The sequence below is a fragment of the Vipera berus genome, assembly GCF_964194415.1.
Source record: "Vipera berus genome assembly, chromosome: 3".
Taxonomy (NCBI): Eukaryota; Metazoa; Chordata; class Lepidosauria; order Squamata; family Viperidae; genus Vipera; species Vipera berus.
In genome coordinates this window covers 169,205,107-169,223,755 of record NC_138204.1, presented here as the reverse complement: position 1 = coordinate 169,223,755, position 18,649 = coordinate 169,205,107, and the positions used below count along the sequence as shown (strand labels likewise).

Below are 18,649 nucleotides of genomic sequence, written 5' to 3'. Positions count from 1 at the left end.
TCCTACTTGCTTCTCTTCTGCCTCCTACACCCTCCAGTAGATAGCTTCCAGCTAATGGATTGAGTTCTAAACAAAAATGCACAGTGGAAAAGTACATCCCTGTTACTGCATATTCAAGATATCTAGGGTGAAGAAAAGACAGGATGAGAATTTCTGCTAAGCTTGTCAAGATGTTTTGGTATTTAGCATGCACCCAAAACACTATGTAGTTTTTGTAAATAAGACCTCCAGTCTTATTTAAAATATTTCTGCAGTATAAAATGAAAACTGTAAAACTGATTCAGTTGATGAGAAATTACTGATTTTGCATTGTGCTGGTCATGGATTTTTACTCTTAGATAACAAGGTATTATAAAGCTATTACTAACAAGACTATACATTCTCCACATCTACATGTCATCATAACCACAGGCTTTGTGTTAATCAGTTTCTCACTTCTCCAAAATGTTTCTGTTGCCATCACAACAGTCCACAGCTATAACTGTTTCTAGCTGAGTCTGGGCAGCTATAACAGCTAACCTGAAATGATTTGTGAACTTAACAGTTAAGCCTTTGCTGCTGCTTTGCCACACTTCTAATGCTTTTGATGATTTCACAATATCTTTTGAATAGAAATGCATATACTTAATATTCATGATTATAATAACACATATTTGTATTCTGGCAAATAAGATTATCTTTTTAATCAGCAATAATGTTTCCATAGCTGTGGTCTTAGGAGCAAAATAATATGCATCTCTTGTTGAACTAACATATTTAAACTTATTCATTTACATGTCTTATCTGTCTAGGAAATTCAAAATAATGCTTTGGGTTAATAATGAAGTGAATAACTGAGCTGCTTCTAAAATCTTAATATGCAATCTGAGTAGAATACTACTAAATTAGTTAGGAAAAAAGATATACATAGAACTTATTAACTCTGAAAAAGAAAGAAATCTTTAGATGCCTGGCATTGATCATTAAAATCCCATAGTTCACCACATTCAATCCCTTGTTTCTCCAGAAAAGCTTCTGCATAAAAGGTGGAGAGACGCTAACATTAAATGATCTAAATACAGCTCTTCTATTTCAGGGTAAGACAGCTTTCTATCAAAAAATGAGTAGGAGAAAATTATTTCATCAAGTAAATTGTACTAGATAGTTAGTACAAGATTTTTCAGTTGCAAAGCTGCAAAGAAGCCTTTGAATTACCTTTATAAATTTTGCATTGGCAAGTGCTTAACAATAATCATCCATAAAGAAATATTTAAACACTTTCATTATTTTTTAAATGTAAAACCTATTAAAAACAGCTGGGGTTATTTTATCTAGAATATATCTGGATGAATAACCATGTCTTAAGCTATTGTATGGGTATAAATGGGATCAGAGGCACTTATCCAGAAAGAGAATTCCACAAATTGGGAGGGGGGGAGGACACATTAAGTATGGCAATAACTACTACCGGTATGAGTTGACCCCATGGTTAGAATTCTGTATAGGGCCTAAGCTGATGAAATTAATCCAAAAGATCAGTGATGTTGATGGGAGATTTTAAGTCTTTGAGACCTAAGGTTTGAATTTTGCCTTTAGCTCACAGGTAACCAGTGCGGTGATTTAAAGACTGATGGAATGAAATCTCATTTAGCAGAGATTTATATTGTCGTGACCCAGGAAACAGACAATGACTGAATGTGAAGAAGCTGCTCCAACAGAACTTGTGGAATGTTGACCTCAGGAAAAACAAACTCAATCATATGAGACAAATCAAACAGGAGAAATTAGATGATTATGATGACATAAGGTCTACCAGCCCCCACAACCAGCAAGCAGAGAGGGAAAGGAGCACACATTTCTGTGACGTTCCTTGCCAAGCTGAAAATGCATCTCTGGATTAGAGGCAGCTAGCTGCATCCTGATTTAAGAAGCAGCCCTGATCCATGATCCCTTGGAAGCAACTATCTAACCTTTAGCATTTGTGTGATACTTGCATGTGGATTCTGCTCGTGAAATTCTGACCTGGATCTTGGAACTCTGGACTGGATTTGGACTATTCTTCAGTGTGCTCCTGTTAAAGAAAACCCACTAAGCAAACTTCATTCAGAGATTCTGTTTTGGCTTGCATTCCTTATCTGCTGTTATTTTTTGGCCTTCAGTAAATTACTATTTCCCATAGCAGTATTTGAGTGAGTGTTTAATTGGAACTAGAAGCAGGACAATTATCAACCAAGCTGCTCTTCCACTGATATAAGATCTTATCATTAGAAAGTTTTTCTATTATCTTATGTATGAAATGTATCAACATATCATGTATGAACTATATCAAAAATCTTCATGACAAAACTAGAAATGTACTCATGACAGCTTATGCAAGAAAGTTGTTCTTCATGGTTGCTGGCTGCCTTTCAAGAACTGCAGTCATATGTACACTCCCTGTTGCATCATCCAAATCTTACATAAATAACTGATGAAACCTTGGACAAAAAGTGCTCTGTATGGAACATACTACCCATTTGAATGTGAGCACATTCAAATCTGTGTTCTTGTGAGCACTGATTTTTCTATTATATTAGACAAAATGAAAACAATTATAGAAAGCTTACCCTAAAAGACAGTTATTAAAATTGTCAATTTTCTTCTACATCAGCTAAACATTAACATCAAACTCCATATTACCTCTTACAAAAGAGATGAAATTATCACGTTCTGTTAGAAGTATTGCACATTATAAACATAAAATTAAGTATAGCACCATTTTAGCCATTTAGTCCTCGACTTACAACTGTTGTAACTGTTCGAAGTTACAATGGCACTGAAAAAAGTGACTTAAGACTATTTTTCACACTTATAACTGTTGCAGCATCCCATGATCATGTACTCAAAATTCAAACACTTGGCAACAGGCTCATACCGTGTTTCCTGGAAAGTAAGACTCGATCTTATTTATTTGTTTATTTTTGCCTCCAAAAGAGGCACCAGGTCTTATTTTCGGGGGATGTATTTTCCACAGTCTCACCTCACGGTGACGGCACCAACAGCCCCGATCAGCCAGCCCACTTCTGTGTCAGCTCACTGCCACTCGTTATGCATCACCCCAGCCTCCATTTCTATGGAAGGGGCCTTCAGGAAATGCTTCTGCAGCTAAGAATGGAGCTCTGGATTGATGCACATGGCGCCCCTTGGCCTCCATTTTGCCATCAGAGGCCTTCCAGAAAGGCCTCTACAGCCAAGAACCGAGTTCCAGATTGATGGAAGGCCTCTGATGGTGAAATGGAGACCGGGAGGCACCATATGCGTCAATCTGGAGCTCCATTCTCAGCTGCAAAGGGATTTCCTGAAGGCCTCTGATGGTGAAATGGAAGCTGGGGGTAACACACACATGTGAGCGGCAATGAGCAGCTGCAGAAGAAGTGGGCCAGTGAGACAAGGCAAGTGTCGGGGCATGGGAGGCCTGGCTGCAACAGTAAGCGAGTGTGGGGCACGTGGGGTAGCTCCACCCTCACTCTCGCCCTAGTTTGAGTTTTAGGTATGTGCCTCGCCCCAAAACTAGGTCATATTTTTGGGGTAGGACTTATATTAGCCCACCCCCCAAAATCAAGCTAGGTCTTATTTTTGGAGTAGGTCTTATTTTCGGGGGAACGCGGTACTTATGACGTGATTGCCATTTGTGACCTCCTGGCTTCCCATTGATTTTGCTTGTCAGAAGCCATCACTGAAGGTCAGAAATGGTGAACATGTGTCCATGGGATCCCATAACATAATTCCAAGCTAGTTGCCAAGGAACAGATCACATGACTGCAGTCCTATGAACTACTTCCACAATACAAGGATTGATATTAAGCCGCCTTCTTCAGCAATGTCATCACTTTGAATAGCTGCTGAACAAGAACTATTTGTATTGTAATTTGGACTTGAGGAAAGCTCATAAGCTCATTCAGCTGATTAACTAGTTTGCTAAATCACCCATACAATCCTACGAAACTGGCTGTGGCCTATCACATTCACACTTTAAATTGTTTACTTTATTCTAACTTAGACTTCAGGCAGAATTGATCTGCAATTAGCATGATGTAAACTAAACTTCATTGACTATGCTAAAGCCTTTGATTGTGTGGATCATAACAAACTGTGGCAAGTCCTTATAGAGATGGGCATACCAGACCATCTTATTTGTCTCTTGAGAAATCTATATGCGGGCCAAGAAGCAACAGTGAGAACTGGACACGGAACCACTGATTGGTTCAAAATTGGGAAAGGAGTCCGGCAAGGCTGTATACTGTCGCCTTGCCTATTTAACTTATATGCAGAGCACATCATGAGAAAGGCAGGGCTAGATGAATCAAAAGTTGAAATTAAGATTGCCGGAAGAAACATCAACAACCTAAGATATGCAGATGATACCACTCTAATGGCAGAAAGTGAAGAAGAACTAAAGAGCCTCTTGTTGCGGGTGAAGAAGGAGAGTGCAAAAGTTGGGTTGAAACTAAACATTAAGAAAACCAAGATCATGGCATCTGGCCCTCTCAATTCCTGGCAAATAGATGGGGAAGAAATTGAGATAGTGACAGATTTTATTTTCCTGGGCTCCAAGATCACTGCAGATGGGGACTGTAGCCAAGAAATTAAAAGACGCTTGCTCCTTGGGAGGAAAGCCATGGCAAATCTTGACAGCACACTAAAAAGCACAGACATCACCCTGTCAACAAAAGTGCGTATAGTCAAGGCTATGGTCTTCCCAGTTGCAATGTATGGCAGTGAAAGCTGGACCATAAGAAAGGCTGAGCGCCAAAGAATTGAAGCCTTTGAACTATGGTGCTGGAGAAGACTCCTGCGAGTTCCTTGGACTGCAAGGCGATCAAACTGGTCAGTCCTAGAGGAGATCAACCCTGACTGCTCTTTAGAAGGCCAGATCCTGAAGCTAAAACTCAAATACTTTGGCCACCTAATGAGAAGGAAGGACTCACTGGAGAAGAGCCTAATGCTGGGAAAGATTGAGGGCAATAGAAGAAGGGGACGACAGAGAATGAGGTGGCTGGATGGAGTCACTGAAGCAGTAGGCGTGAGCCTAGATGGACTCCAGAAGATGGTAGAGGACAGGAAGGCCTGGAGGAACATTGTCCATAGGGTCGCGATGGGTCGGACACGACTTCGCAACTAACTAACTAAAACTAAACGTAGGCCTGGATTCTGAGAACCCAGAACATTACAGATATCAATACTGGATTTCAGTTTCCTGATTCTGTAACTTACCCTGAAGCACACATTAGTTTTGTAACCAGTTTATTCAAAAAAATATAATTATTTTGAATAGCTTTTTTGTTAGATTTACTGTATATCCTTTCTTTCCTTCAGAAGCTTTAGGCAATGTACATAGCATGCCTGTTCCAGTTTTATTCCATAACAATTCCCTGAAATAGGTTGGGCTTAGGGCGTGATTTACCTAGTGAGCATCATAACTGATGATCTGGAGACGTGAGTCTCCCTACTCCAACACCTTGACCTCTATACTACACTGGTTTTTATAGCATATAACCACAGGAAATACCATTTGTAGTGAGTCACAGCCTGTGATTATTTATATTAGCAAACTAGGCAACCTGTGACCCATTGGGTCATTGTTTCAAAGGTATTTCCTTAGCAGATTCCTCAGTTCCTTCAACAACGGCAGAGCTTCTACCCTACTGTCATCATTGGAAAGAGTGGGAGGGAGATATTCAGAGATGCATCTACTTTGAAAATAGCCCATGTTGAACTGTATAGCACAAACACAAGTGCTTTACGACATTTTGTAATGTCATAAATGTTTTATTATTTTTATATCATAAAATGATTTGTAAAATTTGCCAAACTTCAATTCTAAGGGAGTCACGGATTCCAGATTTTGAGTGCATTCTGTAAGTTAGCCCATTTGAGGTACTTTGGTTCCAAAATTGTCACCCTACGATGCACTCTTTCACCCATTAAGAAGTTACAGACATGAGAGTTTTAGTAGTATATAAATAAACCACATTACAGCTAATGTCGTGAGAGCTCAGCTTCTGTTTTAGCTGCTATAAACCAAGGCTAATTATGTGCTATCAAGTTGTTTTGGACTCCTAGCAACCATATAGATAGATTTTCTCCATAACGGTATATCCCTCTGTTCTTTCAAGACTCCCAAGGATGCATTCTTTATTACAATACTGCAACCAAGCTGCACAATCTAGACACCTCCTGTCTCCAATATCATTTGTCTGGCCAATTTGATCCTGCAAGATTGACCCTTTGATATCATTTATTGGGACTTCAGAAGTATACCTTTTCTGTAGCAGAACCTGCCTTTTGGAATGAATTTCTTCCTAAGTTCTGAATTCAGCCCCCTCTGTTCTCCTTAGAAGTTTCACGAAGACTTGGACCTTTAGCAAGGGAGACATTCCTCTCTTTGGTCCATCTGGTCTGTCATGTTTGCCATCTTTTATTGATTTTATTGTAATTTGATTGTTGTAAGCTATGCGTGTTTATGATGGTAGTGATGATGATGACATGCGGGGAATCAAATTTTTATTCAAGCAAAAATTGATTTATGTTTAGCTTTTAAGTGTTTCCTTTCGTTCTGCTGCCTTTGCCCTTTCGCTTATTAGGTTTGCTGGGCTGAACAGTGGCAATAAGAAAATAGTGAATGAGAATACCTTTCCCAGTTCATAGTGAAAGTTTAATAATTGTCATCAAGCTATCCTGCCTTAAACTATTAAGTGTGCATTAGAAACAGGATGGTGAACAAGCAGAAATGACATTTTTTATATTCAGAATAAACATTTAAATTGATTCCCTATGTATATGTGAAAGAAAATTCACAATCAAGGCAGGCTTCAATTTGTACCCTACTTTTTAATGCTGAAACACCCGTGCTTCTTATGTAATTCTTGCTGTCATTTTTTTTAGTTCAGGTTACCTGTACATTATTGTAAATCATTTGGTAGGCAGATTGGATGAGGACAGATGGTGATATTGTCTCCTTCTCCTCTTTAAGTGAGAAGTAATAGAATTATTGTGAGCCACAAATACCAGGCTGTATTTTCTGCTTCATGAACCACTAATTGCTCAGTCAATGAAGTACTTCCAAGCTAAATCTGGAATAAGAAAAATAAGCATTTAAAAATTTCTTTTTAGGACATAGAAAACAACTGATAGGTGGTTTTATCCCTGTGAAAAATTATGAAAGGTGGATTCCAATGTAAGTCCCAGTTCCCTCACTTAGCCAAAACTATTAAAAATGGCATTTTCTATGAAAGCAGCAGAATGTAGCAATCATTGACTCAAAAAGCTTTCATATTAGTATGGAGTCAATAGGAAAAGATTCCCAGCACGGATCTGTGTGGGTACTAGTGGGTAAAAACAAATCAAACTCTTCATTAAATTTCTTTTCAGAGCAGATTGGAAAAGGATACCATTCACTAGAACATAAAAGGAAGAAATGCTTGTGAGATAGAATTTTATGGAACAAAAAGGCAAATTTGCCTTGGGAGGTATAAAAGGGGAGTGTATGTGTTATTTTTCTTGTAGATATAACAAAGGACTATATGCAATCTGGACTGTTTTCTCTTAAGAGTCCTGAAGTTCCTTTCAAACCACTAACAGTTCCACTTTAAGACATCTTATAATGCCTCCCTTTTTTGACTGCCCAGACATTCAATATCCCCAGCCTCCCTCTTTAATAAACATGTTGGGCTTAGTCAGTGCTTTTTTTGTGAAAGAAAAAGGTGCCGGAACTCACACAAGTCATACAACCTGCCTTGCCTACCCTACAAGGTTCCATCCAAAAAAGGTGCCAGAACTCCGTTTTGAGCGTTCTATGAGAAAAAAAGCCCTGGGCTTAGTTCCTGTTTTGGGGCTATACTCAGTCTAATTCTCTTTATTGCTTTGTACAGTTTAAACAATTGTTCTGTCGGTCCTGATCTATATATCAGGCTAGTCATAAAGAATTCTGTTTATAGACTTTATGTGATTTTCAGTAATGTACCATCTTTTGGTATAACCACAGTTTTTTATTTCTTTTGGAGTTTTTAACTGATTTAGAAGTGGCTGACTACTAAGTTGTGATGTGTGTTTATTTCCTTTGGTGTTGAAAGTTGGAATTGTAATGCTTTAAATTAAAAAGGGATATTTTATCTTTTTGTTTAATTAAAATGTCTTCTGAGATTGCATGGAAGGACTGAATTCTTCAGTCACACATCTCTATGCCAGGAATTGACACTCTATACATTTCAACCTTTGAATTTTCACCTTTTAATTGCCAGAAAGACAACAACTTATGAAAGTCTTATTATGCACAGGTGGTGGCAGCAAAAATCACTAAACCACTATCCCAAAGCTGGAGATGGGAAGATCAGGAGATTTTTTGAAAGAGTATATGTGAAATATCCCACCTTCTAGTCAGTAAGTTTAACCATTTGCTATAGTCTCTAACAGGCTAACCTCCTCAAATGTGAAGATGTGCCCTCATATAAATAAAGGCCAATTCTGAAAGGGGCCCAAAGGAGTAGATGGTCTAAATTTGTAGATCCAGCAATACAAATACCGGTAGAAGTAAATATGTAGAAGCTCAGGATAGTGAATTAACCATAACTATGATCAGAGCGTTAATAGGAGACCCTTATTCTTTTTCTTTTTGCTCTGATATGGACTAAGTGGGGCAATTCTTTTAAACTGTAGTTTACCAGTGCTGATGTTAAAACGGCAGAGTAATGGAGATTCCTAGCAGATGAGGATGCTGAATGTGCTTGAGGCTGAGAGGATGCTATGAATCCAAGAAACAAGTTAGGGATTCTGGATAGAAATGAGAAAAACTTGGCAGTGTCAATAAGAGGCTTGTCTGTATCCTTTGCTAAGGCAAAAGAGGTAAAGATTGTGGCCAAGACGGGGGTAGATTTGCCATCACAAATTAGTATTTGCAAAATGGAGCCTACAAGGTGATTTGCATCCTAAATTCCCTTACATGTAGCACAGGTGATACAAAGTAAATAAAATAAATTATGATAAAGTGGAATACTTTTGAAAAAAAGAACAATTGTGTAGGAACAAAGAAGTTTCAAGAACCAGTATGCAATTGCTGTTGTAATCAAAAGAAACTGCAAGGATTCTGGGAGTACCATACAAAGTCATACACGTAAGAGCTCTTGCCAAAAAATTCTATAAGCTATAACAGATTCTAGATGGGCATGAATAGAATAAAATATATGATAGGACTGATGTAAAAAGTCATAATTAAGAAAGTACACTTTATTGTATTTTTTCAAAAATTATTACAAAAAACAAATGGTTACACTTTTTTAAATTATCAAGTGCAAAATAGAAGCACCCTACAAGGTTCCATCTAAAGTTCATGGAACTATTCTAGACCTGAAATAAGCAGTTGCAACTTTGCTTGGTCCAAAGAAATCACACTAATTTACACCAAGCTTAATTGCAGGGAGCTAAATGTAGACCTCCAAAAGATCAGAAATACACACAAGGTGCAAAATCCATCAAGACACAAAAATGTATCTACAAATATATTCTTTACATTAAATAGTTGCATTCAGAGGCTATCATTTTCAAATAGAACAAGGGAAGATAATTCCCAGGTCTCTTTATTATTTATCTTTCAAATAAATTCATATAAATATGAATTCGAGTTTTAAAAATTATTTCCCAGTTATGTCTTTTGTTCTTTGCCTTTTGGAGAAAACATCACATTATAAGGCTGCCTTCTTTTGGGACGTGGACAAGGAGCAAACTCTTCTTTTATATAACCTAAAAAAACAAAGACAACAAATGTCCACACTATGGTTTTGGTAAAAAAAACACAGTTAAATTGTAGTGACCTGATTTTCTGCCAATTTCAATATATAATCATAAAGAAAGCTTTATTAAAAACCCAATTACATAGTATAGCTTTATACAGAAAAATAAAAAAATAAATTAGTAAAATGTCAAAGTAATTTGTTAGATAAACATTTTAAATTTATTTTAAAAGTTTGATCTAAAAGACTGGGATAAAGGTGTTTTGACTTTCATTCAGAACTTTTATTGCAAAACATCTGAGTTCACAGCTATGAAGCAAGTAGAGTGAGGTGCTATTTGTTAATTTATAAGCTTAATTGTCATGAGACGATTGATATTTTGAGATGTTAAAGGTAACTTTCTATGTGCAAATAGACATTTTATGCCACATTTTCTGCAGACTTTTCCAGAAATTTAATAAAGTTTGCTTTCTACAGCATGGTGTTTTGAAAAATGAAATTTAAATGGGAAGATTGCCTATGCAATTTTTACTTTATACATGGATTTACTAGATTGCTATAGATAAATTATCAACATTTCGATTCAGCTGTGCCTCAGTAATAGGGAGATAATGCTGGTTTGACCAATAGGTTTAAGTTAAGGATTGCCAAAAGAATGTGAATACTCAAAAACTAAAGTATAAAAAAATGGCTATTATTATTACTACTGTAATGAAGATTAGTGATATCCTATTAACACACTGTAAGATTATGAATAAAATTCATGGCAATCAATAGGCATAATATCATTTGTTGTTGTAGCTTAAGGTTGCCCTTTCTATATCTCTAAATAGCAATTATTAGGTATTATAATAGTTTCAAATAAGCTGTCATATAAACTATGAAACAAAAAATACAGTGTTTCCTCTCCACCAGGTCCTATTCATAACCAACAATGGACAAAACCAAAATACTCTAACCTGCATAGACACCATGATTGTGCAGAATGACTCAGTCAAGCTGCCTTTGGGCAAATGGAAAAAAATATTCTTTCTGTCCATCAGATCTACTCTCCCTGCCACTAATTGAAGTGCTGTTCAGGCAGGAAATACGTCCTTCAGATTACCAACCTTTAAAAGGTAGCCAGTGAGCTGGCCATCATTGTAAAATTGGAACAGAATTATCCTTGTTTATTGGAGTTAAATTTGTGATGAAATAGCCAGGGACTTGCAGTGGTTCTTCCTTGACTATTTCCTGCCTGAAAAAAGAGGGAGTGTAGTCTCTAGAAGGAGAGGATGGTGACAGTTTTCTTCTGTATGACCTCGGGGTAAGCAAAGCTTTCTTTTTTATTTACAGTAGATTCCCCAGGAAGGTAAAGGGCACCACAGGACCCCCCCCTCTCAATTGGTGAATCACCTCCCAGTGGTTGAGCATAGCCCCCTTTTGTGCCACCATTCTCAAGTCATGGATCTGGTTGTGAACTGTAAAAGATGCACAGACAAGTCTATCATGTGCTCTGTTGCTCTCTTAGGTATTTGTCACAACTTCTGGGACGTCTCTCTCTATTACCAAAACTCAGACCATGGTGGAAGGAACAGCCATGGCCCTGCTTCCCGAGGCTGTTGGTTTTTGGTTTGCTTCAGTGCTCGCTCCATTCATTCTTTGTGCAGGGCTGATGGGAGCTGCCTGAAGGTAGAGTAAGATACCATGTGTGAAGGTCCTGGGCTGGGAAAAGCTAATAATTATGAATAGTGACTCCCACTCGTAAAATACTTGAATTTGCAACAAATCTGTTTCAATGGGTGTTTACACATCTTTAAATCATCTGGATTTTATGATGGCTTATTCTTTCAGATTCCTCCCAAAGAACCTGAACAACCATTAAGACATGAGCTTAGATATGCTGGTATGCATTTCCCTTGCTCCTCTCTTGGAATTCACACATCCCTTTTTCTGATACCACTACATCAGTAGTTCTTTGGTTCTCTTGCTGCTGTCTCTTAATGAAACTGAGGGAGATCTGCCTGCTTATGCTAGTCTGGAGTAAATGAGTACTGCTGTGCTATCTTCCCAACCTTATGACGTTAGTCTTCAGAGAATGACTGCCAAAGGCCTACCTGGTGTTTAGTCTGTGTAAGTCGGCCCAATAGATGCCACACAAAAGTCTTTTCCTGGATGTCACAATTGCTGCTGCCCACTGTTTCATTCAGATGTGAGAGGAAGATGCCAAGAAGCCTCCTAATCTGCCATGTATAGCTACTGGCTGCCAGTCCCTGCAGTTGGTACTACCTGAAGCCTCATTTGTCATGGAGCCAAGGATTCCGTGTGATGTCCTGATCTGCCATGGATCTCTTGGCTTCTCTGTTTGCCAAAGTATTCTGAGAAAAGTCTTTGTATTCATGGATTATTCACCCCAATTTTACTGCTTTCTCCCAGTCTCTTTAATTTCCAGATGACATTTGGTTTGCAGTGTCTGATTGTTACGTTACCTAGCAGGGATACTGTTTGAGGAACTGTATTTCACTGCCACCTGTACCTCCAGTCGTTTTTTGTCACCTTCTTAACAAGTCCTTAAAATGGAGCTGATAGATATGCCGCTGATCCTTCCTAAAGGCCAGAACTAAAGATCCAAAGGGGGAGATTGTCTTGGAATAGGGAGAGGTTCTGCTTTCTACCTAGATGTTCAGTCAAGCCATTTCCGTGACTTCCATTTTCTGCTTCTTAAAGCAACCACCCTTTGTTGTTTCGAGTCAGATTCCTGCATTGCTTTTGGAAACAAAACTTACTTCTCCCATTTTTGTATAGTATTGCTTTATATAATTACCTCTTTCAACACACATTTGTGTGGAAGGGAATCCAACTTCCCAGAAATGTTCTGGTGTTTCAGGAGGAATATAACGAGATCGATGTCTAGAACAGGTAGCTAGTTTTTTCTCTCTTTCTTCTTCTGGTAAACCTGCATAATACTAAAATACAATAACTAGAAATAAGTAACAAATCAAGAATATTTTAGTAGTAAAACATGGATACCCAACAAAATGCAATACCTATCAATGTATTTCTGAATCTCTTACTTGTGCTGTTTGCATATTATGTTTTAGGTACAAAATTAATCCCACACTTTTGGGTTAATGTATTTTCCAAATTAGCAATTCCTCAAGCAATAGAAAGCTGCCTTTACAATACTTATATTCTTAATGGTATATTGTAGCATATTTTTTTCTTCTTTCTAAACTCTTTCTAAAACTTTGAAAACAACATTCAAAAAAGAAGTGCTAATCCAGACAAAAGTCAATTAAGCATCACTTCTCCTGTATTGTTTATTTTGATTTAGAATTCTTCTGCCTCTCACATTATCACTTTGGTATCATGACATGCTGACATTACAACATACATCTATGAAAACATTAATTTTGGACTGTTTATACTGAACAATTTTTTTAAATAAATGCTTTAGATGTTTTGTCCATATGTTTAACGTTTTTAGAGCAGTGAGAAAAGTTCCTTTTTTTATTATAACAGTTAGCACTAACAATCACTTGCCAAAATGTAACAAGAACCAAGTTCCTGGAGAGGAAAAACCTTGCCTGTGCAGGGACAGGAAATTAAAACTGTTCACACACAGACCTTGGCAAAAAACAAAACAAAACAAAACAAAACACAAAGCTGCTTTTATGTCCTGTTTCTTTCTTCATTCAAGACTCCAGATTCTGCATGTTTTAGAGCACAGAATTAAGCTTCATCATGGGCTAAAATGCTGTACATTAAACAGCAAACACTAGCAACAATCTTATTTACTAAAGTAAGTTTCTTATTTTAAAGATTCCATTTCAGAAAAATATTGAGGATTTTTTAAGATGGTTGAAACATTTAAAATTGAATCATTACCGAATTTTTGAAAGACATGGTACAGTATAACACTGATATATAACCTCAAAACAAGTTGTACAGAATATTAATAAATGAATTTCATGTACACTCTCATATGGAAGTAATTTATCTCTTATTATTTAAGGTAGCCATAGAAACAAATATACTCAAATGAGAATAGCAATATATACATTTTTCATATATAATGTTCTCCCCAATAATGAAATTGTATAATTATTATATGAATAGTCGCTCTTAAGCCCAATTCTGAAAGACCTCAAGGGCCACAAGGAAGACTTCTGAAGTGAAAACAAAGGAACTACAGCAGTGGTGCCAGAAATCAGAAGAGCAAGTTGAGGAATCTTCTGTGATTGGGAACACTCACAAGAATTTTCCATGGTAAATTCAGTAATATGTTTCTAAAAATTGGAAAAACTCAATTGGAACACTGTTGGTGGTTTGTTCACACAGGCTGGTTGCTCCCTACCTTACACATAATTTTTTTGGGGGGGTAGTTATCATATTGGTCCCTTAACTGTTCCCACTAAGCCGTACGGTGGTTCATTTATTTTTGATTTGACATGCAATCCCATTCTAGGAAAAAAAATCGATAGATTATAAGTCAATGTGAATATATTTAATTTTGAAAGGTTGAATCTGGGTCAGTCATCAGGACCAGAGATTTACTTTTCGGAGCTTTTGGACTCATGCTGGAGCCCATCTTCAGGGAACTTCTCTCTAGTGGAATATGTGCTTTGGGCTATTCCCTAATCAAAGGGAAGCCAGATTCACTTAACAAGTGTGTCATTAATTTAACAACTGCGATGATTCACTTAACTCTGACAAGAAAATTTGTAAAATGGGGCAAAACTCACTTAACAATTGTCTTGCTCAGCAATGGAAATTTTGGGCTCAATTGTGGTCATAAGTCAAGGACTACCTGTATAAGATCCACTGTATACTTACTATTTCACATTCTTTACAAGTGTGGCCAGGTAATTTTCTTCTTTCTTCTTTTTTCCGCACAACTTCAATGTGAGGAAAATCCAGTACAAGATTTGTTCTGCAATGTAAGCAGAGAAAGACAAGAATCTAAACTTTATGTTGCTAAAAAATTACATAAGCTATCCATGGGACAAAATTTGATTTTGTCCCTAACTATAAATATACACAATACAGACAACAATCATGACAACACTCTAGCAGTTATAATATTTCTGAATATATTTCCAGTTTTATATTTATGTATTTGGTTGCCATAATACAAATAACGAAAAGAAAAAAGGACACAATTAGAATAGCTAAAGTTCTATTGATATCAGAATGACTTCCCTATATTAGCCAAACTTTGGCAGACTACTGAACATATTTTTTGGGGAAGAGAAATTCCAAAATTAAAAATATGTCTTAGAGAGGTATTTTATTTGTGTGAAATTAAAAAAATAACCCTTCAAAATATTTTATATTTTTTATTTGATTATTTTTAGGAATATTTTCAAAGTTGATTAAATTCTTTAAAACTAAACTTTAATTTTGCCATATTATCATCTGTGGGAAAATGTAACTAATATTTATATTCTGAGGAAACTTGATTCCATAAATACCTTTCACCACTTTTAAAATATGTTTCCACAAAAGCCTTCTGCTTCATTTTATTTTGCTTGTCTCCTTCCCCTGAAAACATATAGATTAAGCCATAAACAATACTGGAAAAAATACGATATAATTATAAATGTAACTGAAGTAAAATGATTACAGAAAACTAGATTTATAACCATTTGTAACAATGAATACATTTTCTCTGAGTATCAAAGTTAGTTTTTTAAAGCAATGTTTTTATGTGCATTCAGAATAAAGAAATTATTTGTCTTCAGCCACAGATAGTGAATTATAGATAGTCTAATAACAAATAAAATACTTTGTATGGGTTTTTTTTCTTTTCCTTCTTCCTCAGAAGAATTCTTATGGTCACATTCTGGAAGATTGTCATCTTCTAAACAGGATTCATATTCTTCGTAAGTTGTCTGATCAAATATTTCTGTTAAGGTATCCTTTTCTCTTTTTACTTCTTCTACAAATACAAGTAACAATAAGTATTAGCAATCGACATGACTATCTAGGCCCAATAAACATGAAGATATTAGTTTTTAGTAGGATATAAACACATTTCCATCTGAGTTTTCCTCTTTAAAAATGGGTGAAAGTTATATATTAGTTCTAAGAGACTCGTAGCATTGTTTTAAAGGGATAGCTTTAACTATCGGTTTGATTCTATTACTTTATTAAACATGTAAAAAAAATCCCTCTGTGGGGGAGATGGGCAGTTTTAAAATGTGATAAACAAATAAATGAATAAATATTTTAACTGCATTTAATGTCACCAGACTAGATGCAAACGAAAATGATGTGGACAGATTACTATCTCATATACACATACTCAGTTTGTTAAAGCTAATGTTTTTTCCCCAAAATCCAAATTAATGTGTGTACTAATAGTGCAAGAGAGAATTTAAAAGTAATCCTCCAGTTATGATAGGAATCGGGACTGCTATGCCCATGTCTTCAGTTCTTGCAGCCAGCCACAGTCCATTTATATTTGAAAACCCTTTTTACTCCATAGACTTGTGGTTACTCATCCCTCCTCACCCAGCACTTATGGTCCTGTGTTCCTACAGCTGGTTTATAGAACTCCACCTGGGTTGCTGCTAAGTTGGCTTCTGTTGCTTCTTTGCAGACTCTGGTCAGGTTCGCCCTCCCCTTTCCCAATCCTTTGGTTCTGTCTCATTTAGTCTTGCTTACTGAAGGGTTGCTCCAAAGGCTGCCATTTTTTCCTAAGATTGCCACTGAGTTGCTTGCTTTGGACTTTCCTCGTTTTGCTAGTCTTACTGGCTTAATTCCTCTGTCATCACACCTAAACATGCTCTGTGTTTCTTATCTGTTTAATGGGATGCTCTCCAATGAAATAGTGGGCTATTCACGCACTATCATCATTCCCTATCAACTGTGATCCTGATGCAATTGCTGTTTTGATGCATCTATGGAGTGGAATCACAAATCCAAGGAGTAGAGGTACATTAATATGATCTATCTTCTTAATGCCTCTATTATCTGAATAATAAAAAATATTAAACAAAAATAAACTTACCTGGACTGCTTACTTCTTTCTGTCTTTGCTTTTTCATTCTTAATAGAATACTATCACTGATATACGTATGGTCCATGTCCAGGGTCTCTGACCCAATTCTTGTTTGAGTTCCTTCCTTTTAATTAACAAAATTAAAGATAGCAATGATATACAAAATTAAAATATCACTCCTAAAATTCAACTATATTTTTATAAATATTCAATAACTCTAAATCAACATTTTAAAAACAAATATACTTTTCATCTTTTTAGCTTCTAGAACAATCCCAAATCTTTTGGAGGTGCATCATACAAAACAAATATTATACTTTTCATCTTTTTAGCTTGTAGAACAATTCCAAATCTTTTGGAGGTGCATCATACAAAGCAGCTGCATACTGTGCAAATTCTGATCAAAGCCTCAATAATATTTGTGTTTTCCAAAGCTTGGAAATTCATACAGTTTTTCATAAGTTAAAGAAATATAAGCATGATTTGGAGTTTCTAAGCAGATAAACTTCATTGAGCACTTCTATAAATGAAGACAATTATATCAATTTTGTTAGAATTGATACAGGAATGGAATTATATTTTCATGGAAATTCAAAGAAGCAGAAAAACAAAGAAGAGCAACAAAGATCATTAGGAGACTGGAGGCTAAAACATATAAGGAACGACTGCTGGAATTGGGTATGTCTAGGTTAATGAAAGGAAGGACTAGGGATGGCATGAGAGCAGTGTTCCAATATCTCAGGGGCTGCCACAAAGAAGAAGGAGTCAAGCTATTCTCCAAAGCGCCCAAAGGCAGGACAAGAAGCAACGGATGGAAACTAATCAAGGAGAGAAGCAACCTAGAACTAAGGAGAAACTTCCTGACAGTTAGAACAATTAACCAGTGGAACAACCTGCCTCCAGAAGCTGTGAATGCTCCAACACTGGAAGTTTTTAAGAAGAGACTGGACAGTCATTTGTCTGAAATGGTATAGGGTTTCCTGCCTGAGCAGGGGGTTGGACTAGATGACCTCCAAGGTCCCTTCCAACTTTACTATTATGATTATGATACTTTGGGCAATTTCATTATACAAAATAAAATTTAAGTTAAATTTTGAATTACTCTACATTATGCTTATATCTTAAATATTTATCCATAATTATAATGTGTAGGTATGCACAATTCAGTTTGTACCTATCTGCAATTGATTGAATAAGAGATTCTGAAGTATCTCTTCTCATTTACAAAGCCAAAGTACTTTTAACATGAATGTAATCCTCCAAGAGTGATTAGGATTGCATATATATTGATGATCTATATAAGTAAGATAGATATGCAAACATTTGCTGCCAAAAAACCTGCTTGGATACAGTATTATTATTATTATTATTTCAAGTTAAGGATGACATTACTAGTGGTATGTCAGAATGAAGATATTCGTCATACAATTCTCTAAAACAAGGAGTTCCTACATTCAGTCTTTCATATAAATATCACAAGCAGATTATAAGTGAAAATCCATAAGGGAGGTTTCTAAAGTATCAATGTTTCCAAAGATATATTTTGAAAACTTTTCATGTTTTTAATGGATTATAATATCCATAGTGGTAAATGAGAAAATATAAAAAAGGAGATAATACTTTTGGTGAGAACAAAGAAGATATATTAAAGGAGACTTTTTGGATGAGAAGTTGGAATATCATTTTGTTGGTAGATAATCATCAAGTAGTCCTTGACTTATGACTGTAATAGAGCCCACAATTACAATTGTTTTTTTTTATTTAAAAAGTTTTACAATACATTTTGACTTTAATCCCCCCCTCCCCCACCCCCACCCAACCCTCCCTATCCCTTCCCCCCATTCCCTCCTCCCCCCCTCGACTTCCCAGAGCTAAATACAGGGTATAAAATCAAAAAACAAACATAAGCACCCCTATGTTA

The 18,649-nt window shown here is 36.3% G+C and overlaps 1 protein-coding gene and 1 long non-coding RNA gene across 8 annotated transcripts in view; one reads left to right on the top strand and one right to left on the bottom strand.

The window, feature by feature from the left end:
• Nucleotides 1-276: 276 nt before the first annotated feature.
• Nucleotides 277-1,586, top strand: LOC308666002. Its single transcript, XR_014026007.1, has 3 exons — nt 277-346; nt 1,007-1,076; nt 1,576-1,586. It is a non-coding gene; the product is annotated as an uncharacterized lncRNA (long non-coding RNA).
• Nucleotides 1,587-9,219: 7,633 nt separating this feature from the next.
• RBBP8 (RB binding protein 8, endonuclease) overlaps nt 9,220-18,649 on the bottom strand; it is a 52,167-nt gene continuing 42,737 nt past the window's right edge. For 5 of the 7 annotated variants that reach the window (XM_081322997.1, XM_081322996.1, XM_081322998.1 and 2 more), the window contains 6 exons: nt 16,738-16,852; nt 15,511-15,663; nt 15,197-15,266; nt 14,559-14,655; nt 12,547-12,688; nt 9,220-9,753 (listed from right to left, as the gene is read on the bottom strand). In XM_081322997.1, coding sequence (XP_081179123.1) covers nt 9,656-9,753; nt 12,547-12,688; nt 14,559-14,655; nt 15,197-15,266; nt 15,511-15,663; nt 16,738-16,852 — 675 coding nt within the window. In that variant the 3' untranslated portion in view covers nt 9,220-9,655. Of the gene's footprint in view, nt 9,754-12,546; nt 12,703-14,082; nt 14,187-14,558; nt 14,656-15,196; nt 15,267-15,510; nt 15,664-16,737; nt 16,853-18,649 lie in introns of those variants that run through there. The other 2 variants (XR_014025844.1, XM_081322999.1) reach the window with 2 other exon arrangements.